This window comes from Girardinichthys multiradiatus, chromosome Y (genome assembly GCF_021462225.1).
Source record: "Girardinichthys multiradiatus isolate DD_20200921_A chromosome Y, DD_fGirMul_XY1, whole genome shotgun sequence".
NCBI lineage: Eukaryota > Metazoa > Chordata > Actinopteri > Cyprinodontiformes > Goodeidae > Girardinichthys > Girardinichthys multiradiatus.
Window position 1 is genome coordinate 36,258,567 of NC_061818.1, and position 25,613 is coordinate 36,284,179.

The window sequence follows — 25,613 nt, forward strand, 5'->3', positions numbered from 1 at the left end:
TGTATTTATTACTATAATAGAATCAAAGATTTTTTATTATTATATATTTTAATTTTAGGGCATATAAGTGTTTATCTAAAAAATAATTTATTCCAGCGGTAGCCATGACCATATTTGGTAATAATTTAGCAACTATTCCATATTTGAAATGAAGAGTTTGCATTTTAAAATGTGTATTTTTACCTTTTTCTTCTTAATTACAGAAACACAACACACACATTCTGCATTTAAATGCATTAAAGCTGCAGCAAAAAAAATCTAAATACAAATTTATTTTATTATCATATCATGTCATCAGATCTTCTTTAGGTGTCACATAATTTACAACTCAAGCAAGTTCCACAAAAGGATCCTGTAACATTCACCCACAGTTGTAAGAGTTTGGAGCAGTGAATTGAAATCTCAGTAGGTGGCGCTGTTTGCTTTTACAAGCCGGTCAAACCAAAGGCTGGAATTATAATCAGGCACCGAAGAGAGCAACTACTGCATGAAGACGTCTTCTATAAATACACACTGAGATACAGAAAAGGTATACTGTGTCATGTTGCAGACACATCAGGAAATATATTAATATCAAAGACATGCTTACATACTAGTCAAAAAATAACTTAGGTTATGAAAGATAAATCATACAAAAACAGTACTTCTTGGTGTAAAATGTCTAAATAACAGTTTTCCCTAAAATCATCTAGCATTGAGGTCTTCTTGTTTTCTTGTAAAAGTCATAAAGTGGAGGAAGGAGACGTGAAAACCTGTGGACAGATAATGTCTCAGCTGCTCTGCCTTTCCTTCCCTTCCTTCCTTAAGTTAGACTCTCCCCCGTCTCTTCAAGACCTCCTTCCCCTGATTTGTTCTGGATAGAAGCACGCAGACGCAGGACGAGTCTATTCGGATCCACCTCCATCCCATCCTGTTGTTGGCATCCTTGGAGAGGGCCCGGACGTACGACTGCCTGGCCTTGCACTCGCTCTTCCACTGTTTTTTATCCACGCCCAAGCAGCCAGCCCCGGCCACGCCCATCCCCGTAGATCTCGCCCCTGCCCCCCTGATCCTGCTTGATTCGCTTTGCTGCTCGGCCGGGCGGCACCTAGTCTCATAAAAGTACTGTTGGAGAGGTCCCGTCTGCGTCTGGATCTCTTGGAGGATGGTGACCTTGTGGCCATACGAGTCAATGGCAGTCGTTTTGTTAGTGACCCACCTGCTTTCTGACTCGCACACAGACTTCTCCCCCCTCCTGTTGTCACTCAGTTGGGAGCGTTTGTCCCGTTTAACAGGACGGTCTGCCTCCTTAGTGGTTCCTCTGGAGTAGTCCGCCCAGCTCGGTGTTGTCGTGCTCCGGTCAATGGCTCGGTCGCCGTGACCCTCAATGTGCCCGTCCGGGTCCTCCTGCTCGTCTCTGTACCTGCCTTCCTCCTCCATCAGGCCATTCTCCAACATCAGCAGTAGTGGCGGATGCTCCGGAGGTGATGGGGAGGGGGAGAACAGGACTCTGGGATGTGCGTCCAGAAACATCTCGTCTATCTCCAGAAGGTTGTCCATCCCGGCTCCCAGACCCAGCCCAGCCTCCAGGGTAAGACTGTCCTCAGCTGGACCTGTTTTGGCTCCTGGCCTGGTTGTCGATGCATCTCTTAGTTGCCCTGAAGGACTCGGGTAATGCAAAGGTGTATTTGTAGGGTCCTTTTGGGAGTCCTTTTGAGAAAAGTCCAAAAAACTGGAGTCATCTTTTGTGCTGGCTTTGTAGTCCTTTGGTAGAGAATTTTCCTTGGAAATTCCCTCGGTCCTGAGTGGTTCTTCTTCTGCAGGAACATCCAGACTCCTCCTGTCCCTGCTGCCTGAGCTGCTAAAAGGTTTGTAGGTTATTCGATCCTCCACTTTGGATTTCAAGGTCTCTATATGAACGGAGACTTTTACGTAATCCTTGTGGTTCTGTCTGCTGCTGTCAGTGTGTGAGGCATTTCCTACGAGGTCGTAGTCCAAAGATGGAGCTGGGAGGCGGGAAACCGGGTCCGAGCTGGGCTGCGCTGTCGCAGGGTTATGAGGGAAGGGCAGGGCCGAGGCGATCACCATGGCAACCAGGGGAAGCCAGTGCATCACTCCCAGGACGTATCAGCTGGCAGACAGAGAGGAGAGACTGTTATTTCATACAATGCAAATTGCAGCTTTTATAGTTAAACAAAGCTCCCCAATTAGAGTGTAAAATGAGCGGTTTTACTGGTGGCCCTGCAGCCATAAAGCTGCTTCGACTGCTGCTGTAAGGCTATAAAATCTTGGCAGAACTTGTGGAAAAACAGGACGAAGTACAGAGAGAGATTGTATTTTTTCTTCATGTGGAGCCCAGGAGGCAGATTCTGCTGAAGGAGGAACTGACCTTCAAACAGAGATGCTGACATACAAGTATGTATGCAAATCAGACTCATTGCAGCTACAGAAGATGGACTAAAACAAAGCCAGATCCAGAGAAAAGAAATTAATGCTCTGATAATTCGGGGCCATTGCTTCTTTCCTTTTATTTATTAATCTAAAAACATTAAATTCAAAGGTTTCCTGCTTGACAACGATAATATCACAGGATATTTACCAAGATTTATGTGAATTAAATCCTTACATGAACAAAAGCACCTGTTATATCAAAACGAAATATTCAGGTATGCGTTACTATACCAGGGTGGAAAGACATCAGAAAGGATCTTTGATTTGATTAAAACCACATGGCTTAGAAAGATATATATTAATCTAAAAGGGGCCACAAAATGTCGCCTGCGTTGCACTTTGGACACACCTGACATAAAACAACACCGGAAAGAAGACTGTGTCAAAATTACTCCACAGCTACGTGAAAAACTGAGAAAGTCACAAAGAGAACAGAAAACATAAACATGGTGTGATGTGAGGACAAGATGGGTTTTTTTTTTTACATGTAAAACCCAAAAGCTACTGTTACCTTTTGCCAGTAGCTTCTGTAAGAATCAAGAACCAGTTTAAATGTAACAGGGTTTTAATGGTACCTACTATTAGCACCAAACAGATCACAAGAAGCATTGGAAAAAAAAATCAAAAAATCTGATGAACTCAGGTATACATCCTGAACCCAAGGGGTGATTTCGTTCTTTGGAAAGGCAACAACTGATCCATTAGACTGAAGAAGATTCCTTTATTCAGTGACAGCAACTGTAAATATGCTGCATGCCATAGCCTGCATTATTTAAACTGTAAGCTCACTGTCATCGCAAACAAAGCAAATACCAACTCCAACGCACCCTCTTTCACTCGGTGCACCAGCAAAATAAAAAGTTATGATAACAATTACACAGCAATAAAAAATGTAAACATTTCCTGTGATAGGAACAGCCTTTTATCCATCCAGGACTCCGTGGGGATGAAGTCAAGAGTTAAGAGGCGAGCAAAGATGATTCATCCGTATTTCAACACGAGGTTGCCCTCTGACTAACAGGGCAAATATTTCAGTCACCCCGTCCTTGTGGCAGTTTCAGTGGGCTGGCATTCAGGCGGCACGCAGCAGCCCACGCAAGCATGGATTTGGTTATTTGTTTGCGAGTAGAAAGAGCTAAAATAGGTGGAATGATCAGAATGTCAGCGATGCATAACTGGAGGCTCATTCATAGTTTTCCTCTGGCAGTGAGGAGACAAAAAACATAAATGCAGGTGGGTGTAAAATTAATAAAAAAAAGAGCAGTTGTCATGGCTGAGGGTGTTTGTTTCCTTGCGAATGTATCATCGCTGGCTATCAGCAGAGAAAATCCCCCTCAGTGTACTCAGTGGGGGCCACACCCTGGACACAATGCATCTGGCAATGGGGGAAGGACCAGGTTCACTCGATTCATAAGTCATTCATCCAGTCACCTCAGGTGCTCTAAGTGCCTTTTAATGATGATGATAAATTACATTAAAGAGCTGCAGCAGCCTGAATGATCCAGAAGCCTGCCAAATTTCACTTGGGATGAAAGCATATTTGCATGTTACCCTCAACTGTTGACAAATCTTTGAAGGAGGAGAAGCCTGTGAGTTGACTGGCAGTAAACCAGAATGCCTACATTTCCCGGCAGTAAATTTCAGATTTACTGCTGCTGTTTTTGTACCACTCTGAAAATCTGGTTATACAAAGAAGGTGATTGGTTGGGTTTTTCTTATCGTTATGGTCAAAATTGAAATAATTATGAGTGTTGTCTTTTGATTGTGCAGCGACTAAATCAGGACTGGACTGTCCTACAAACATTCAAGGAGTTGGGGTGTTTTGTGACCTTTTGCTAATTTTATTTGTAAAAATTTGTATTGTTTTATTGCCAGTTTAAGACCCTGATCTATGAGAGGCTAAAAGAGATTTCAAAATGACATTTTTTGTTTTATTTTTGGATGTGTGTAAGTTTATCAGTTCTCTTCAGCCCATCCAGGTCAGTACATTTTAGCAGTAAATTCTCTCGCAGCTTATCACAACCACACAATGAAATGTTTGCCCATTCTTCTTGGTCCAAATAGTTCAAGCTCAGTCAGATTGGATGAAGAGCATCTATGAACATCAGTCTTGTCACATATTTTTAATTGGATTTAGCTCTTGACTTTGACTAGGACATTCTAACACATTACTATGCTTTGATCTAAACCATTTCATGGGAGATCTGGATGTTTAGGGTAATTGTTCTGCTGGAAGGTGAACCTCCACCCCAGTCTTAAATATTTTGCAGTCTCTTCCAGGGTTGTCCTGTATTTAGCTTCATCAATTTTCTGTCAACTTTGTCCAGCTTACTTGTCCCTGCTAAACAAAAGCAATCCCACAGCATGATGCTGCCACTGCCATGTTTCTTTTTAATAACTATTTTAAAAATGTAAGCACAAAAAAACAACCTAATTGGGCTTTTATTATGTGTATTTTCCTCCAACCATAAATGAAAACTATGCTGAAGATGGCTTCTGATTCGGCAGTTTGATAAAGGGCATTTTCACTCTATTTGGCATCTGGACTAAAAATCTATTAGACATGTCAAATCAGGACTGGGTTATCCTACATTGCACTGTCAATTCAATTCAATTCAATTCAAAAATACTTTATTAATCCCGAAGAGAAATTAAATGTTGTAGCTCATTAAGAGGGTTTCCTCAAAGAGCCTTTGTAGATGCTGATGGCTGTCAAGCACAAGTTGATATTTAACAAACAAAACAAGCAGTTTTTCTGTCACAGGTCTAGTTTAAAGCCATAAAAGGGTCTGAGAAAGCAGTAAAGTGACCCATTTCCAACTTTGAATGAGTGTGCATTTAGTTCTCTCAATCAGCAACTTTAAAATGAAACTGATCAACAATTTGACAAAACCTCGGGTTGTGATGTGGCAAATCAAGGATAGATGACGTTATTTGCAAATAAATCAATTTTCTGTTCATGTTTTAGGTAGAACGGGGAATGAAGTCTGGAACACATTCCAGACTTTTCCCAGTCATCTTTAGGCTGTGTAGGAGCTCTGTGTAACAGTTGGAACATGAGGGAAATAGCTGATATGGCGAGAAAAGCAGACAAGCTGCGGCATTTCATCAGCACGCTTCATTTGCTACAATGACACGCATCATTTAGCTGCAAAGCCTGACCAGGATCACGACGTTCTTCCACCCCTTCTGGCTCAGACCCAAGCAGTCTCAGCAAACCCCCAAATCTGACTCAACTCTTGTCTCATTCCTGATGTGTTTGATATTCTTTGAAATGAGAGGAAAAAATTCCCTGACACAAACACCCAAATCAACCAAAACTCCATGCATCAACAGACTAAACTATGACCTACACCAGAAGGCCTCCATTAACTTCAGTGATCTTATGTTTACCTTAGCGCAGACAATGACTGCAGAATAACTGAATGTCTTGGATTGCGGGTTTTTGTACCTTTCAGATGTTCAGAAACAGAAAAGGTTGCAACCCAAACTTTGCATTTGAACATTCCTGCATGTAACTCCTCTTTTAACCCTGTAGCTGTTCCACAACTCAGGGTTTACTGCCTTTTGTGTGGGTAAATATTATTTTACATTTTCCAAATTATTTTCTTTCTTCCCCCCCCCTTTATGTAATCTTAAAAACAAGAATTCAAAGAAGACTTTTCTAACTGTTTGAGCACATTTTTAAGACTTAAATTCAAGGAGATTCAAGTTTTATTTTGTTAGACCAATTTAAATGAAAACATAATCAATTGTGATTTATTCTAATGAGCCATATCTTTTTGTTGCAATAGAAAACAAATGTTTGGTTTTCCTTCACTGTAAGCCACATTAAATGTGCATAAAAACATCTAGCAAGCTGTTTTGTTGCATGCATGAACTGTAGCACATGCCAAATGAATCTGACACTGCAGTGACTCAGGTGCACCTTGCAAAATTATTCACAGCCACAAACCTCAACCTGTTTTAATTGGATTTTATGTGATTAACTTACACAAAGTAGTGCATAATTGTGAAGTGGAAGGCTTTAAAGTTTTTCACTAATACAACTGTGAAAAGTGTGGCGTGCACTTGAATTCAGCTCCTGAGTCTTTGCTTTGCAGAACCCCCTTGTGTTGCAGATCTCTTGGGATGTGTCTGTACCAGCTTTGAACGTTTAAAGGCTGATTTGTTTCTCCATTCTTTGCTCAGGCCCGGTCAGATTTGCCAGAGAACATAAGTGGACATCAATGTCCTGTCCTTGCCGTATATTGTTAACTGTATTTAGGTCTGGACTTTGACTGTGCCATTCTAATGCATGAACATGGTTTGATCTAACCCTAATCCATTGTACATCTGGCTGTATGTTTAGGGTGAAACTCGAGAATGATTTTGAGGTACGTCCAGGATCGCCTTGTATTAGCTCCATACATCTCCCATTCAACTGACTAGCGTTCCTCTCCCTGCTCAAGAAAAGCATCTTACAGCATGATGCTGACACCGCCGTGTGTCACCCTGAGCATGGTGTGTTCTCTGTGGTTTGCTGAGTTAGTTTTCCACCACAGACTGTGTTGCCATATAGAACAAAACAGTCAGTTTTTGGTCTCATCTGAGCATTTAGGACTTTTATATGGCTCTTTTTAATGAAGTGTATGACTAATGGTTGTCCTGGAGACCGATTTTTCCACCAGAGCTGGGGATTGCTGCAGGTCCTCCAGAGTCACCATGAAAAATTAGCTGTTTCCACTTCATTGTATTTAGGGGTATCAGCATAGAAACAGGGATAGAAACGCAACACACTTAACATTTTTCATTTCTAAAAATCCTGTATCCTAATCCTTCCACTTTACAATTATGGACTATACTTAGTGCTGGTTTATCAAAATAAATACACTGACATTTGTGGTTGTAACGTGACAAAATGTGAAAAAGGTCTACTTGTATAAATACTTTCACAAGGCGCAATAAGAAATCTAAATTATGGGGGATTATTGTACAGAGAACCAGAGATCAGATCCCATAAAGCAGCTCCACACCTGGCAGAGGCTACTGTGCTTATTAGCCTGTTTACAGAGTAATCCCCCCTCCTCATGCGTGGCTAATGTCAACCTGACAGGGAGATAATGTATTGTGTGTGTTAGTGTTGGGTCCGCGCCCCTTCCTGTACTCATCTCGACTCTTTGAAGTTGTGCAACTCAGGGAGCTGCAGGAGAGTAAACCTGTCTGGAGGGGGAAGCTCCTCTAAAAACTAGAGATACAAAAATCAATTGGCTGGAGACCGCACTCGGATGATTTTCCTATGTTCCGCAGGACTAATACTGAAAAACCTGCATGTTTTTCCCTATTAAACAAATTCATAAAAACCAAGAAAACCCACCACCTTTGATCTATAAATGCACCTTTAAGGTTAGAATTATGTACTTTATTGCATAAAAAAAATATTGTAACTTTCTTTTTGATTAAAACGGATTCTTTCAAGCAAAAAAGCTGCTGCACATTTCTTTTCTCTTTTATGGGTTGAAATTGGTCAGAAAAAGGAATAAAATCATGACCCCTCAGGTCAAAGTAGGTGCGTTACCATCAACGAATCTGCTGCTGAAATTTGTGCTCCAACGCTTGACTGGTGTTTACCAGACTGTACCATCCCCTTATGAACATCTTTTTATTTGCTACTGGTGGCTGCAGTTCAGTAAACTTCCCAATCGTTATCTAAAAAGATCATTTATTGCCTAATTTTTTTAAAGTTTTGGTCAGAGAAAACTGTATTGATTTTACCTAGAAAGGCGAACAAGTCTGTAGAGGTCTTTCAATTTGTCTTTTCAAGAACCTTAAAGTAAAAACTAACTGATTTGAAATGTGAGCACATGCTTGGTAAACCTGCACAAGAGCCGGGTTTAATCCTGACATAGTTTCAGGTTTTGAGTATATTGTTTTATGAAAAAAACAAAAAAAAAAAACAATGGAAGCTAAACGTCTTTTTGTTTCAAGGCAGAATATCTTCTGGTCGTTTTAAAAAGTAAAAAATAATATAATTCTCAACTTTTCACTGAAAAAATACATTTTTTTCTAAGTATACTAAAAACATTCATCAAAGACCTGAATGTATCTGAAATATTTTTTTATAATCAAGCATTTATTGTGATTTCTGTATCACAATTATTTGCAGGTTTTAATGTAAAGTCAAACACACACATCACTGCATAATGTCGGCTTTTAAATGCTGCAGATGTCCTAATTGTAAACCTACATCATTTTACTCATCCTTTCAGACGCTTTCATTCGTTGTGAGACATCTTTTAAAAATCGGACATCAGAACCGGCCAGGAAAAGCCTGATCGGTTCGACTTCTGCTTAAAACTGTTTTAATTTGAATCTCTCAACAGTGGGATTTAGTGACCTGGAAAAACTTCCAGGTTAATGTTTGTCCCCGCATTAGCTCATTTACTGCGGCCTTGGTGTCCCGCCGTGCAAACAGCCCATTAATTCAAGCTCTGTGATTGTTTTAGTCCATGCAAAGTTCTCCACCTAAGATAGACGAGGGAAAAACTCTCTCCTTGGACTGTTCTCACTTGCATTTTCCGCTGAAAACCAGAATGCCACCCACAGCGCCAGTTCAGTCCATTATCTTGTTGACAACATCGAGTTTAGACATCAACACAATGTGTGTGTGTGATCTACCTGCGGGTTGGGATTGTAACTCGGTAGCTCTCACCTCACTTGAGTGACTGCCAAGGAAACAAAATGTGGAGCAGCCTACAAGCGCAGGACTGCCAAGGTAAACGCAAACTCAAGTGGGATACCTGGAACCCTAACAAAGATCTAAGAATGCATTAAGGGGATTAAAGCATGTTGTAACTTTGCACAAGTGTGAAAGTGCGCCTGTATCTACATGTCTGAACATATACAAAAAAGAAAAATATACTAATTAGAGTTTATGAGCGTAATGTGTCTGGTCATTTTCTGAGTATCTGCGTTAGTTAAACACGTATATTTGGGTGTAAAAATAAAGTTTATTGGCGAAAAATGAGGGTTTCTAAACGTACCGTTTAGGTGAGATCCGGACCCCGCGTCCTTCCAGCTGACACCACATTGATTATAGAGTCCTGCCGCCAGTTGCTCAACTGGTTTCTTAAAAAATAAACTCACAAACCACCTTCACAGGGAATCACTGGATATAAACTCAAACATTTCTTTCTCCTTTTAGTGCTCCGTGACATCGCACGCATGCCCCGAAAGAGACGCAGGAGGAAGAATACAATAAATAAAAGTAACGCAGTTTAAGAAACTAGAAAACTCTTATCCTGTCCAGTGAGCGCTTCCACTGAAAGGAGAAAAAATGCGATGCAAGAAGCTTTAAAAATGTATCTGAGCCTCGAAATATTTCCATATGTTGGTCCTCCGCTGAGGCGCTTTCTGGAGAAATGTATTTCTGTTCAAATAGGTTAGCGAGTGGAGCTGGGGAAAAAGTTCGCCTAATGTTTTATGGCTCCGAACTGCGCCTGAAATGTTAGCGTAAGTTAACAAGATCGCTTCCTGTTTGGAACTTCAAAATAAATCTAATTTAAGAATTACAGCTGTGGATGAGCGACGCACCGCCTTTATTTTGAAGTTAAAGAAGGACGCTTCCGGTAGTGGCATACGCTAACTTTTTTGTTGGGAGGGGGATCGCAGACACGCAGCGACGTTAATAAATTAGTATGAGAATAAATACAGTATTAAAACGAGTAACTTCAAAGGAGGAGTCATACCACAAAGATAAACTGTTAATATTAACGCAAACACTTCCGGTCAAAAGTTCACATACACTCATGAATGCCACGAATGTCATTAACTTGGAGCCTTTAAAGTTTTATTTAAATCGTTTTTTTTTTATTGGAGCGATTATACAATTTACAAATAAAGAGATTTTTTTTAATCAAGAATTGATTTCAAAAGTTTAACTTTATTTACTCAAACTTTTGTAAACTTTTATTTATTAAATCTTTTAAAAAGTGGTACTGAAAGCTCCAGAATAGGGGTGTCAAAGTGCGGCCCGGGGGGCATTTGATTGCAGTTCAAAATTGCTATGAATTTGGTGCCCCAGGACGGGTGGGTAAATTAAAATCGTCAAAGGAAAATGTTAGGTACAACTGGTAAATGGACTGAACTTATGTAGCGCCTTTCCAGTCATACCGACCACTCAAAGCACTTTAGACATTCACCCAGTAGCACACACAGATATGTAAATCAGTAGGCAGCCTGAGGTTAGGTGCCTTGCCACACTGATATGCAGTCAGGAGGAAGCTGGAATCAAACCCACAACTGCAGGATAACAACTCTTCCCACTGACCCACAATCTCAACACAATTTTATCCTATTTATCTATTTCATATCTGATTCTTTTTGATCTTGTGAAGTTTTTAAATGTGCTACATAAATAAAATTGACATTTACATTTTGATAACCACACAGTTAGCATTCTCTTTAATTTCTTAGTGAAGAGGACCACATCTATCCGGTGACTTTCACCCAGAAGCAGACTTTGTTTTACCCAAATCTGCTTTTTATTAATTTATTAAACTTGGCTAAATACAGCAAGTTTTTTCAATTGAGCCAAAATAATTTACAAACTGGATGTCTTTTTGGCTCTACAATGATTTACGCATCCCTTTCCTACAGAAAATCTCACCACTTCATTTAATTAAAATATTGCATGCTTCAATTTTTTAATATAGACTAACTAAAGGGCATTTAGACAGATATAAATAGGGTGTATGTATAATTCTGATCCTGAGTGGATTAAAGAAAGTTCATCATAAATCCAAACCTTTGCAACCATTTCTTGGTTTCGAAAATCTCCGTAAACCATTAAAAATCAAAATGAGTGTATGTGAACTTCTGCCTGTAACTGTAATACAAATGAAACAATCAAGGGTTTTTTCCATTTAATGCTACCAAGACATACAGTATTAATGTGGATTCATCATTGTTTTCTGCTTTCCTTTTTATTAGACTTCAAAAGAAAACCTTAAAAAAAAATTTACCGGCAAAGCGGTTCTGGCCTGCATCCAAGAATATTCAAGTTTATCTGATATTGGTTACACATAAATTACTACAAACAAGCTGTAGCAAAACTGTAAGGTCTAATTCATTAAGGTTCCCATCTGCAGCAAAAGGAGCTGCAACATGATTCCTTTTGGCACAAGCAGACCTGAGGATGTAACCTTCATTCCAAATCCCAGTCTGTGTGCAGATTGCTTCCTGATTACTCCTGCAAGACTTTCCTCAGGTCTGCAAGACCATAACATGTTGTAAACATGTGACTTTTTGGCTTTTACAAATAAAAAAAAAGATGCAAATGTAGGAAAAAGTGTCCTACGGGAAAAAAATGATCAGACATAATTTTGGCTGTGTATTTACTGTAAATCAATACGTCCATGTTATTTTAACAGTGGTGTTCTTAAAAATGTTAAGATCCCAGGTCCTTACTGCCCCCCATGATCCCTAGCCATGAGTTACTGTAGTAAAGTATCCAAGAATACCTACATATTTAAACTACTATGCAATAATCCTTCTTAAGTCACAGTTACAAACAAATTTGAAGTTGCTTTTCACCTCCTGCGTGTTCTCAGTACTGGGACATGCTTACAGATCATGCTTACCAAACTGCTTCTGGATTTTCATACTTATCTTCATTTGTGCCATTTATTTTTGATCCGATGGATCACAGTGTTCCTTACAGACTTGTTTTCTGATGCTGACAATATTCTGGTTTGTGAACTATTTTCAAAAAAAGAAGAAAATGATTTAGAATAATTTTTTCTTTCCAGCAACATAACAATTTTGTTTCGCTTGGTTCATAAATATCTTAGTGAGCATGGTGGTGGCAGCATCATGCTGTTGGGCTTTTATAATGAAGAAGGCGACACCTACAGTCAACAAAAACATGACTGAAACTTGGATAAGGTTTGTTTGGAGTAGTCCAGGTGAGACCTTCAAGCCTAAGAACATTTTAAAGGCTCCCACAGAGTCGGGTGTCCGGTGAGCAGCGTGGACTCCGCCCACTGTCCGCGAACGTTTAAGATTTCATTGTGAAGTGTACCAATGTCCTACATTTTTCATTAAAAATTTCTACATTTCCCACACTTTCTGCCATGGCATCATTGGACTAGGAGAAAATATAAGGGCATTAACCAGACTAGGGACGACAAAGGGGAACACATCTGTCAGTGGCATGCAGAGAGTGGCAGTAAAACAGTGTCCTCTTAACTGGGTATTCAGTAGTGTGCCACAAATAAAACAGTTCAATGTGAAGTCTTTTTGCCACCAAGCAGTTTACTGTGTGACACCGAGTATGCGTCGTAAAAATTGAGCGGACATCCGTGGAGTCAAGTACGCCCGACTCTGTGGGAGCTTTAACAGCTGTCCAACATGATCATGATGAGGGGCTTTTCTCTCCCAGTGTAAATGGTGCATTACAAGGAAGGAGGACTACCTCCAAATTCTTCAACTTCACCTCAGATCAACAGCTAGATGGGTAAAACTTGGACGCAGTTAGGTGTTCCAACTGGACAACATCCCAATCAAACATCAAAATGAGTTTTTGTATGCTTGTGGTTTGTCAGGGATATATTATTTGTTGACGTTTTCTCCTGTCCTGTGCCACAGTTTTCTCATTTAAACCAGCAACGTATTAGATAAACCACTCAGAAGCTGCTGGAGATCAAATGAAACAAGACTAAGATTCACCTGTTCACCATGTAGGACAAATGTTACTCAGAAAGATCATAAAGTCAGTGTCATAGGCCTTCAATTCAGATGTCAGCAGCAGTGAACATATTCTCAGCCAGTCGGTGGTTAAAAACGTTTTAGCGGCACCGCAGGCAAAGTTTTTGGTATGCATTACGTTTAACAGATTTTTAACATTGCATTCTTGAGTGTTTCTTTCTGTTGCTAGAATCAACCAGCTGCAGCCTTGTAGATTTCCAGCATCATGTGTTTTCATGGTTAAATGCTGCAGTGCTATGTGATTTGATTGAAGCCAGAGCAGAAACAGGCGTGTATTTTCATGCAGGTCAGGTGGGATGAGTGCGGACATCTCGGCTTTAAAGTTAAATGGCTGGAAACAGGAGCTGCTGGTTGCCTGCTCCGTCTACCCACGAGTCTTTGGGGGAAATTCAGCAAAGGAAACAGAGCGGAGGTCTACAGAGGACAAACAGGCCGGCAGACAGTTCAACGAGTCCTCGGCGCGGCACACACCAGACAAGGGTTCAGTACTATTGACCTGCGAGAATAGTACGTTCACTGAGCCTCCCCACCTTGAATGGCCTTGTTGAAAGGGAGAGCCAAAAACTGGATGATGAGCACAGAGTGGAAGAAACTCGGCCTCCCTCTGTTTTTTCTCTCACTCTCACATGCTATCTCTTTCTTTCCTTTACCAATTGGTGGTTTCTGTCTCACCGAACCCCTTTCCCTTGAATGTTTAAAAAGATGAAAGGATAAGGAGAAGAATAGAGACAAAAGAGTGCGGGATTGTGTTACCACCCTGCCCCTGAGAGACTGCTCATGAAAGAGTTTAGGGATGGGAGAGATAGGGACCAGAGAGGAGACGCAGAAAGAGACGGGGTGGGGGGGTCCATGAAAAGAGGGATTTCAAGCCACTAAAACGGGTCATTCTGTGTAGAGAGACCGACTAAAGTGCAGTTTTCACTCACAGATGGAGACGTTTAACACTGTGAGTGCACTCAAATTGGAGGAACTGTTGATATACACACACTTACTGTCTTATTACGCAAATACACACACTCTCTCTCTCTGTCTTATCCATACAGTAGCAGTACCTCAGTCGCTTTTCTAAGAATCCTTTGCAAGCTTGTTGGACCACAAACACAAACATACAAGCACACACGCACCCACTCCCTGGTGCCTCCCTCTCGGTATTCCTACCTCTCGGCGTTTACCGTCAGTTGCTTGAAATCCTTGCAGCCCTCCACCCATACCTTATCTTCTTCCATGTCTCAACTTGTCCCACACGTACTTAGACATTTCCACCTCTGGGAATATCTGAGTGAAAGTCTGAGCGGGAGACACAAAAAGCATGAGAAAGTCGTGGATAGGAGTGCTGGTCGGTCTGAAACGCACATCCATAAAGACAAGGCCTGGCCTCCAAATGGCCATAAAAACAACAAAACAAACCCAGATGATACCCCTTCCATCACTTTGCTTGACAACTGGTAAAGTGTGTTTTTAGTAAGATGTTCAAACATGGTGCTGGTAAATCTGGTCAAACATCTTTACTGTAGTCTCATCTGACCGAAGGATATTGTTCAAAAAGCTCACATATATGTTTGTTTCTGCCTTTCTCCTGCCTGTATTTAGTTTTTCAAACGCACCGCTTTTCCAAACCGGATTTTGATTAAAATAATTTTTGGAACCTGGTAAAAACAAGTCGATTGTAAAAACTGTAAAATGTAAAAACTTTAACAGATAATTGGTTTAGCAATCATTTTTCCGTATTATGTTGTCAAAAGACTGACTTCACCCGAGCAACCCTATTGATCAGCTTTTGGACCGTCTTTAAATGCCTTTCATTTCTCCATGAGAAAACACACCCACAAGCATTTGGAAGTTTCCAGATGTCACTTTTGCGCCCATAGGCCCCTCTGATGAAATCTTTCCCACACATACTGCCATCAGCCATCAGATTATTTCTTTTGCACTGGACATCTTCTTTCATTTGAAACTCGGATCTGAGCATAATTGGAAGGCTGCTATTATGGCAATTATTGCAAATAGCAGAGCTGTGTTGTAAGGCTGAACAGTCCGCCTGTCCAAAACTGAGCCAACGAGTTGGACCTCGGTTATGGATCTTCATCAAGAGTCAGATGTTTATCGTCTCTTCTTCCACCGTCAGTTCTCTTTCTTCTTTCCCTCTCTTCGCCTGATTTGTTTTCCTTTTCAATCCTTTTTATTATCCCCAACCTCACACTCCAGATTCACAAAGGTCCACTTCATCCACCTTTTCCACCTTCAAAAATCTTCTCTCCAGTGAAAGCTGCCACCATTACCGCATGCACACTAAGGTATAGCTGCATGTGTTTCCAATTTCAGGCGTAATGCTGCTCTCCGCGCAATCTGACCCAATTAGGCAGAGCCTCCTGGAAATGCCCCAGTCGCCAGCCCTGGTGGCAAGAGGGTAAAAGGTCAAAGGTGAGGCTGGGGGGGTCTTCTTCTCTGATGACTGCTTCACCTCCTCACTGCTGTCAGCCCGCATGGCTTGGTATGACATGGAGAGGTTTGGCACAGGTGTAGGATATGTGCAGAAAACCCAACCTGAAATAAAATTTCACTGCTCAGTAAATGCAAGGCCAGACAACATGCAACACTCGCTGAAGGAATTATACGTAGCCATGCTGACACACCGCCGCTCTGACAAACAAACAACACATGTGCCTACATGTCTTTCCTGCATGAAACTGAAATTAGCGTATGGAATGTTCACCTTCGAAAGAGAGAGGGAATCTCAGCATTGGAGCTGCACAGCCCTCGTTAGGGGGACTGGAGGAATTAGGTTATTCTGTTTTATGTCTAATTAGAAACAGGTTGCAGTGCTGTCCCATTCCAGGTCTGCCTGCTTAGATTTCCGGTGACATGCGATGTGCAGTTTATAAAATGGCTTTAGACAGAATGTGCACACAATCCTGCACGTCTTGTTTACATCATCTGCAGCACTGTTGCCTCTCCTCTTACAGCACCTTTCTTTTTCTCTCACTACATTACCTTTCAATCACTCCTTCCCATCTCCTTATCTGTTCTTGGTGTCCTGTTACAGGCCTTGGTCCACCTACAGCGGCTGCACTTCCATTCACTCCCCGCAGATTTGCTGCAGCCTAAATACTGAATGGTCTATTTACAGTTACGTCTTCCATGCCGCCGGCACGCTCCACACCTTCCTGTGTCTTTCTGCATTTTTTGAACTCATCTGCTCCTGTGTGCCCTCACCTCCTGGTCCATAAGCCACGTTTTTGTCCCTTTTTCTTGCCATGGTGGGTTAAAATGTTACACTTTGTAAACTTTACTCACCGTACAACACCCGCAGGATTGGATTTCAGTGGCAGACTTTGTGTTTGAACTGCTCTTGCAATTAGTAGAGGATTGACTTACAGAGTACCTACTTCCACAAAGGAGGGACCGGCCCTGTTGTCCAAGCCATTTTGCCCCTCTCCATCTGTCAACCCTGTGGGACCGAGTGAGATGCAGGATGTGTGCACAGCGGTAATGTTTGAACTCTGAATCTTTGTCTCTGAAACTTAGTTTTCAAGATGTGTTATTGCATCAACATAACATCAGTAAACTTTTCAATTTTATCCCTGAAGCTCTGGCCCAGTTCATCGGATGTTAGAGCAATTTCAGCAGAATTTTTTCTATAAATAGTAATCATAAAAAAGATGAAAATGTCTTCTCATTTTTACATCCCACGGAAAGGTGTAATTCATAGAGCTGGGATTTACGGCTCTTTGATCGTAGTTTGGTTTAATGTGTGTGGAGCTTATTTTAATAACTGATCTCTTTTTTTTTTTATTTGTTTAACCCAGATGTAAATTCTGCGTCTTACTGTCCCCCTTCAACCACTGCCTACTAGAAAGTCACGTCAATGCAGAGTGGACAACAACATGCAAGTTACAAACATGGTTAATTTAAGGTTGATTCTATTCCCATGTCCAGGTTGCAACAGAGGCAGCTGTTCCTACTGAGAGGTTCTTTAAATATTCTCCACTTCACTTTTATTTGTAGTATTATTGATCTGATGAAAAGATCTTTATCTGCCACTAGCTACTTTAAATGACCGTTAATTCCATTTGGAGCATTAAAGCTAGAAACAGACGTATGAAACAAACATTGGGAAGGTAAACGCAGTTGTGATTAATTTAGTTTAGATTTTTTATGGTTTCAAAGAAATTTTCCCGAAGCTCCTCATTTGTTAGGGGAGGAGAACATGTGAGGTGCTTATTGGATATATAGCGTCATCACCATTAAGGGTATTAAAACACTGTTCACAAATAAAAGGTTTTATGTCTGTTTATGTTGCTGAACACGTATCCATCCGTCCGTCCGTCTGTTCCTCCACAGTCTATATTCGCTAATCAGTGGAGGGTCAAGGGGCGGCTGGTGCTCATATCCAGCTGTCATTGGGTGAGAGGTGGGGTACACTCATGGCAAGATGTCTGACCATCTTAGGGCAGCACAAAGACACACAGAACAAACAATACATGCACTCACTCACACTTGAGGGCTAGTTGTAAAGAGCTGAGCAGTAAAGCATAAGGACACATATAAGGAATAAGGATACAGAAAACAATATAGGTTAAAAAAAAATACTAAAATTAGTGGACCCATAAAAATGGTCAACTAATCTATCTTATTAAAAAAAAGGTGACTTAATAAAAAAAAAAGATAAACAAAAGTACACACAACTAAAGACACCTGAGGGTAACTCATGGGATGGTTTGGCCAAAACCACAAAAGGGGGAACAAAACTAGACATCCGTACAAACTAAACAAAAAATGACCTAAATAAAACTAGAACAACCCTCGCTGAAAGATACATGGTTGATTTTGGTGACCTGGCACTGTCATTTCAGATTCCTCAGCCCTTATCCTCTTGCCTCGACAGGAAGAGGCCTACACCCCAAAACAGCAAACTCAAAAAAGAGAAACATAATTAGTAAAACAGAATATATTTTTAAAAACACCCAGTGCTATTATTTGAACATGTAGGAAGACCCCAGGCTGGGATTTGAACCCAGGACCTTTATGCTGTAAGGCAACAGTGTTGCTCCACTGTGTAGCCTGCAAGGAAGAGTTCATAAGGTGCAAATAAACAGATTTTTACTGTAGATATCACTGTGTTCTGAACACAGGGCAGCCATTTTGGATTTTGGGGCCAGGGTTGATGAGACACCTGCTTCTTTCCTTGCCCTCAGGGTTTCATCCTGTTTTTCCTTGCTTTCAGAGGTTTGTCATGTTTAGATTTCTTCCTTTGGCCTTTTCTAAGTAAGGCGCTCTTAAAGAAAAAGGTTTCTTTGAAAATAAATAGGATTCTTGATGTTCTGTATATATTACTGGCCTAAATATTTGGCAAATGGGTTGTCAGTCTTCTTTTCTAAAATTAGAATGAGCTCAGCAACCAGTGATGACAAGCTCTGGCATTAGGGAGGCTCAAATCACACAGCAGTGTTTTGGGAAATGCTTTTCTAAGTCCCGCTATTATAAATACATGTTTTTTAAACATAGATACCTGTATCTGCCACAGCAGCAAGTAAGCAAGCTGGTTTCATAATGTCACGTAGTTATAAAACATCTCATTTGACAGTTGAGACATTACACTCGTAAATCACTCCTAGCTCTGCTGTAAAAATGTTGTGAAGACACTGTAGACCTGCTGTCTTTATGGACAGCGTCTCTGTGCAAAAACCTGAAACTCCTCTGCCTCTTCATTGGTTTATTTCTAACTCTGCGTATTAGTGCAGTGTCATGGTTAGAGGAAAATGCAAGAACCATGTATGTTCAGCACACACCAGCTTCGCCCTGGGGCCTCCGAGCCCTTCGAGGCCTCATGACTGACACTGGTATCTGTCTCAGTGCACCTTACAAGATGCTGTACATATTTCAATAGGAGTCATAGCTCCTCCTTGTGGCAGGGAGGATACTGATAACAACTTTTTAAGCCATTTAAAATTTATTTTGACCTAATTGGCAAGAAGTGATCATCGGCTTTTCTCTGTAACCAAGATTATTTGTAAGATATGAAACAAGCAATGATGGAAAAGAAGTGAGTCGACAAAACTGAAAGAAAAGGAGGGAGGGGTGGTGGGCTGGGAGCAACAAGCTGTTGTATTAATCTGCACATTTTCTCAGATGACGCAAAGACTGTGACTTTGCCTCCTGTCCTCTCTTTATCGCCACATTTCTCTGCTCAGGGTCACTCCCGATGCCTCGCTCTTGTTGGATGGGAGACAGTGACACGCCACAGGTAAGCCTGCTTGTCTAATTTCTAACAGTTTCTCTCCTCTTTCTGTCTCAAAAATATACAATACACTCTATGCTCTTGAACAGTTATTTCAATGCCATTTGTCGTTATTGGCTTTTATCTCTAGAGGAAATGGATTGTTAATGCTTTAGAGATGTCATCTGCAATAGTTTTGTGCTAACATTGTAGAAAGTGATTGTTGCAAACATGTGGAACCTCTAAAATCTTATGAGTATTGTACCTAAATAAGAGGCTTAGAGAGTTTCATGGAGGAATAATTAGTTTCCAAAAAGTCTTCTGGCCAAAGGAAAAGGTGGATTTACTTCATGGAGGGAATAAGCTGTGTGAAATTCAGTTTTGGTGGACTGGGGAGAACTGTGGCGACAGATCAAACAGAGAAAATGAGGGAATGAGGGAGTTTATTAATAGCAAAGCTTTACAAGGGTGAAGAGAGCAGATGTGATAGACAGTCTGTGCTTAAGGAGTTCAAACAACAGATTAATACACTGAGATTATCATCCCACAGAAGAGGGGAGGGCTGTGTGTGTGTGTGTGTGTGTGTGTGTGTGTGTGTGTGTGTGTGTGTGTGTGTGTGTGTGTGTGTGTGTGTGTGTGAACTTGACATGTGTTCACAAACACAATCATGCACATGCAAGTATTTTGTCTCCATCACACAGCAGCATCCAATCCAAACTCAGAGTCCTTTTCCTGGAGGTACCTGAAGGTGACTCCCTCACATGTTATTTTTAATTGTCCAAACATTACATCAAAGCTTAGATGACCCACTTATTAACATAAGATACAAAGTAAACAAAGTAAATAAACCATATTATTTTTGGTTGCACAAGGTAAGAATTATATAGAATAGAATAGAATAGAATTGAATTGAATTGAATTGAATACTGAAGTTACAGCAGCAGAACAGGGAAAAGTCTCATGATCCTAACAGAATGGATCACGTTGAAATCACATACACCCAGAAAGGGCAGGTCTTCACCTCTGAATGGTAAATTTAAAAGAAAAATTCCTGACAGGTATTTTGAGCTTCAAGGCGAGGCTAGTTTATTTATTTAGCTCCATTCAGACACAGGTGTTTCACAATGCATTACTGTAAACATAGGCAATGGAAACATTACAATAAAAGATGAGAAATAAAAGAATAACAGGAAAATGTTAAGCGGTAAAATGAGTAAAATGAAAGTTTTAAGGTTCAGTCTCACATTTCATTTGCCATTTACGTATCAAATGAATTAGTTGGTTGTTTCCATTGCATTTTCAGGATTTTTTTCATGTGTTTGACAATTAATCTGATATACCAGGGAATTTGAAATATGTCTGCGCTCCAAGAATTTTTCCCTTGCAATTCGTCTCTTTTATGGGTGCTGGCTTCTTTGACACTTTTTACAAGTGCAATTTTGGGTTCCTTCACCCCCCAGGTTTTAGCGAGGACCTAGGTGTGTCCTCCAGTCAGAAGTTAGAGGTTTTTCGGGTCCACATGCCAAAGCATCCTTGAGCTGTTTTCTGAACATTTAACCAAACATCTGAAGAGTAATCTGCAGCAGGGCCATTCAAACCATGATAGTAATCTTAAAGCTTGCAATCATTATCAACAAACACAAGTCCGCTCTTCTGAAACCATTAACTAAATAAGTTTGACCTGCAGGGAGTCGGGCTGGAGCCGTTACTAACTGACAGGCATCGTACATTCTGGGGTATGTCAGCGCTCCATCACCCACCTACAAAAATCTCAGTTTCACGCCTTCATCTGTTTCAGAATTACTGGTTAACATAACATGCAAGTGTTTGGAATGTAGGGGTAACTCCTCCATGCACAATGCGTTCCTCAAGGGAAATCTGCTAAATTAGATCTGAATCCATTTTAAATAATCCTAGATATGCACAGGGTCAGTAAACTCTAATTTACCCCACAAGGGGTTCAAAAAGGTGCAGAGGGACCCAACTGAGCCTGATCTGATTGACAGTGACAATCTATGACAGAGTTAATATGCAGCATTTAAGCCCCCCCACCCGACCCCAACACCAACCAGTTAAAGCGTCAAGGTGAAGACACATGCTAGACATGTGCGAAGACAGTTGTGCATATGTAGAGGTAATTAGAGGGTGCTTTGCTTTAAACTGTGGATGTTTGGTAACAACAGATCTCGTCTTTAACTGAAGGGTTGGTTAGGTTTTAAACTAATCTGACTACCAATAAGATTTGCATTCCAGACGATTTTCTAAATTGTAGGCATCTGCAAAATTTTCACATGTTTGATGTAATCTGAATATATATTTTTGTCTTTTGGTTGCTTAAGTCCAATTTTCAGTGCAATTTTCCTTTCATTATCTTGTCCATCATTCTATTCTCTTTATTTTATTTTACTTTTTCTAATTACCTCTGTTGTTTGATTTTATCATTTGATTTGTTTTTCTGTGTCTGTATCTGTGTTTATTTGCTTTGTGATTGTATTGTAATTGTATGTACAGCGCTTTGAGTGTCTCGTTGCTGAAAGGCACTATATAAATAAAGTTACCTTATCTTACCCTACCTTAAAGGCTGACTTTTGTGTTTTTTCAGCTTTTTCACTGATTAAAATGTGTTTGTTGTGAAAAGATCTAATATGTTTATTCAATGTTATATATAACGATTCATAATCTGATTACGCGGTCAAAGAACACAGGATTAATTTATACATACTACCTCTTTAAGTAAGAAAAATCCTAAATTTAATCATATCTGGGTGATTTATTTACACTGACACTTACAAATTGACATGTACAAATTGTCCTTGCAGTCCTATCTTGTCTGACTTGCAGAGAGTTGCTGCACAGCATTGCAGAGCTGCAGCCACCGTTTTCCTCTCGCTCTGTTAAACGAGTTTTTTCAGAGGGGCGGGGCGAGGATTACCTCTCGATCCCTTTTGCAAAGCTCGCAACAAACAATCAACTGCTGGAAAATAATCCTCTGAGACCCACAGACACTCGTACACGCCCGTAGTTAGGAACACACATGAATGCAGATGTCTCCCGAACTATTCAGACATTTACAGAGAATCTGCACTTCCAGGCACCTCGTTTTGTAACTCTAGCCGTAATATATTTAAACAGAGAGGTTCGTTTATTTTATTTTATTTGTTTTATGTTCAACCAGCAGCATTTTAGAAGCGGTTAAAAAACGGACATCAATACAACTGATTGGTTTGAATCCAATCAGTCATCAAAGGATACATTCAGAAATTCATCTGTAATTTTGTCAGATTAAGATTTATTCAGCATCTCTAAAATTATTACACATCAATCCCTAATAATGACCACCATTAATAATAAATTTATAATTAAGCAAAACTATTTCAAACAAATACTACTGCTACTAGTGAAAAGCTAAAAGCACAAGTTTTATGAAGATGAAATTGAATGATCAGAACATGTGGCCTTAATCTGGGTTCTGTTACCTGTTGTTAAATTTGAGCAGTGAGGTATTTGAAGTTTCAGAACCATGCTTTGACCCATCAGCTTCCAACACCAGAACACAATGGATAGAACGGGAAATAAGCAAATAAAGGGTGCAGACTGTGGGTCAAATGAGGCAGTTTACCTTATTGGAACCGATCAGATTTCTCAGTACATCTCTCAGCCAGAGGGATCGTCATCTTTTGGTTTTAAGTGTGGTTCTGTCTTTCCTGAAAGTCACTCCTAAAAAAGATAAGCAGTACTTCTCACTCCCAGGACTGGCTTTGGGATGTCCAGTGGCTCTTTGTTTTTAATTTGAAATCGGATGTTGTGTTTAAAGACAGTTACTAAGGGAGTCTGAAGGCATTTTAGAGGTGGGTGAAAAACAAACAAAATCTTGCAGGAATTCTAAACAAAGTTCAGGCAAATGTAGCAAAGCATATAATGCAAATAAAAATATTTACTGGAACCAAATCCAAAATGTTTCTCAGGTTTCGTGATGACTTAGGGCAAAACTCGATACTGGTTGTGGTTATGTTTCTGTCTATGAGTCTCAAAGCTCAACTGCCAAAGGATCTTCTGGAGGAGTCCTGATGATAAGAACCCAGACCACACTCTTTTAAGCACAAGTCTTCAAGTTTATGAAAACCTTCCTAATTTGCAGATATGAGATGCCATCAGCTTGTAGGTTGTTGTTCTTAAACCTGAGAGACACATGATTTGTAAAAAGCAGTTTAATGAGGTTAAAAGGTCAAACCTGAGGTATATTGTTCACTACAGTCCTGTAAAGGTGCAAGTTTAAATAGCTCTTTTAGGTCTGGTCATATTTACCTGTTTTAAAGAACGAATAATAAATTGGTCATATGAAATCTTCCACTGGTTTTACCTCACCAGACAAGACACTGAAATTTGATTCTTATAATTTTCTCTGTGCAAGTTTAGCTCATTTACATTAACAGCCTGTTTCTACAGGTAGAACATCATGAAAAAGACCTGCCTGAGGAATATAGATTTCTTAGGTGGTCATGAAAGGTCATTTATCACATACCGTCTTATTTCCTGCCATGTTCATGCTGATGATCCTTGTTTATCTACTTTTAAATTTCATACGGCTTTTTTTCTGTGTTGTGGTTGGATTTACACCTACCAATGAGATGTAGCTGACCTTATTCTGGAGTGCTTCTGTTCATACCCTCTTTCCATAGCTTTCAACACTATGTATTTCCAAAGTTTTTGCAAGGAATCCAAATTTTCTTCCTTCAAAGCAAAAAACCCTCCTGGTCTCTAGCCTAATCGGCCGAGTGACAATACCTGTCATGTTTTGGAGAAAATCCAGGATTTGCGTTAAGCTGCTTGACCTGAACCTAGTGAATTGAATTGCTGTGTGTTATTAGGGATCTTAAGATGTAATGCAATATATCATGCATTCTGTCCTGGATGTCGTCTAAATTCTGACTTTTCAGGCAAGACTTTAGAAACTTAAGAAGTAAAACAGAGCTGAGAGCCAATAAGATGAGTTGATTCCTTGATTAGATCGTTTTTTTTTTTTACATTAGATTACCTGATGCAGAAAGAGGAATTTTGACACATTTGCACCTTAGACTTCTTATTATAAGCCCTGTTGACAAGATTTTGTTTCATCTATCTGCCCTGTTTATGTAACAGCATCACAATTTTGCAGTTGAGAATAACACTTATAATCACTTATAAAACACTTATCCCAACTTAAGGAGAACAGCTTTAATTCTGTCTTCATTGCCTTTGTAGTTTTAGTTTTTATCCGCCTAGTCAAATCCATCCGGCTCTAACTACAGCGCCTTGCGAAAGTACTCAGCCCCCTTGAACTGGTCAACCTTTTGCCACATTTCAGGCTTCAAACATAAAGATATAAAATAAAAATTTTTTGTGAAGAATCAACAACAAGTGGGACACAATCGTGAAGTGGAATGAAATTTATTGGATGTGTCAAACTTTTTTAACAAATGAAAAAAAAATTTATGGATATCTTTGAGAAATGGCTTCCTTCTTGCTACTCTTCCATAAAGGCCAGATTTGTGCAGTATACGACTGATTGTTGTCCTATGGACAGACTCTCTCACCTCAGCAGTAGATCTCTGCAGTTCATCCAGAGTGATCATGGGCCTCTTGGCTGCATCTCTGATCAGTCTTCTCCTTGTTCGAGATGAAAGTTTAGAGGGACGGCCGGGTCTTGGTAGATTTGCAGTGGTCTGATACTCCTTCCATTTCAATATGATTGCTTGCACAGTGCTCCTTGGGATGTTTAAAGCTTGGGAAATCTTTTTGTATCCAAATCTGGCTTTAAACTTCTCCACAACAGTATCTCTGACCTGCCTGGTGTGTTCCTTGGTCTTCATGATGCTCTCTGTGCTTTGAACAGAACCCTGAGACTATCACGGAGCAGGTGCATTTATACAGAGACTTGATTACACACAGGTGGATTCTATTTATCATCATCAGTCATTTGGGACAAGATTGGATCATTCAGAGATCCTCACTGAACGTCTGGAGTGAGTTTGCTGCACTGAAAGTAAAGGGGCCAAATAATATTGCATGCCACACTTTTCAGTTTTTAATTTGTTAAAAAAGTTTGACACATCCAATAAATTTCATTCCACTTCACGATTGTGTCCCACTTGTTGTTGATTCTTCACAAAAAATTTGAATTTTATATCTTTATGTTTGAAGCCTGAAATGTGACAAAAGGTTGAAAAGTTCAAGGGGGCCG

At 40.2% G+C, this 25,613-nt stretch overlaps 2 protein-coding genes across 2 annotated transcripts in view; one reads left to right on the forward strand and one right to left on the reverse strand.

Moving 5' to 3' along the window:
- Nucleotides 1–257: 257 nt before the first annotated feature.
- On the reverse strand, nt 258–9,893 carry LOC124863823. Its single transcript, XM_047358326.1, has 2 exons — nt 9,453–9,893; nt 258–2,110 (listed from the first exon to the last, which is right to left on the reverse strand). The coding sequence occupies exon 2, from the start codon at nt 2,089–2,091 to the stop codon at nt 808–810; it is 1,284 nt and encodes a 427-aa protein (XP_047214282.1). The 5' UTR covers nt 2,092–2,110; nt 9,453–9,893; the 3' UTR covers nt 258–807.
- A 9,428-nt stretch (nt 9,894–19,321) lies between these two features.
- LOC124863921 (excitatory amino acid transporter 2-like) overlaps nt 19,322–25,613 on the forward strand; it is a 33,261-nt gene continuing 26,969 nt past the window's right edge. The window contains exon 1 of the mRNA XM_047358482.1: nt 19,322–19,420. The gene's annotated coding sequence lies outside the window, so the exon portion shown is untranslated. The remainder of the gene's footprint in view (nt 19,421–25,613) is intronic.

Excerpts from the sequence above, each read along its gene's own strand:
- LOC124863823 (XM_047358326.1), bottom strand. The coding sequence starts at position 2,091 with ATGCACTGGCTTCCCCTGGTTGCCATGGTGATCGCCTCGGCCCTGCCC.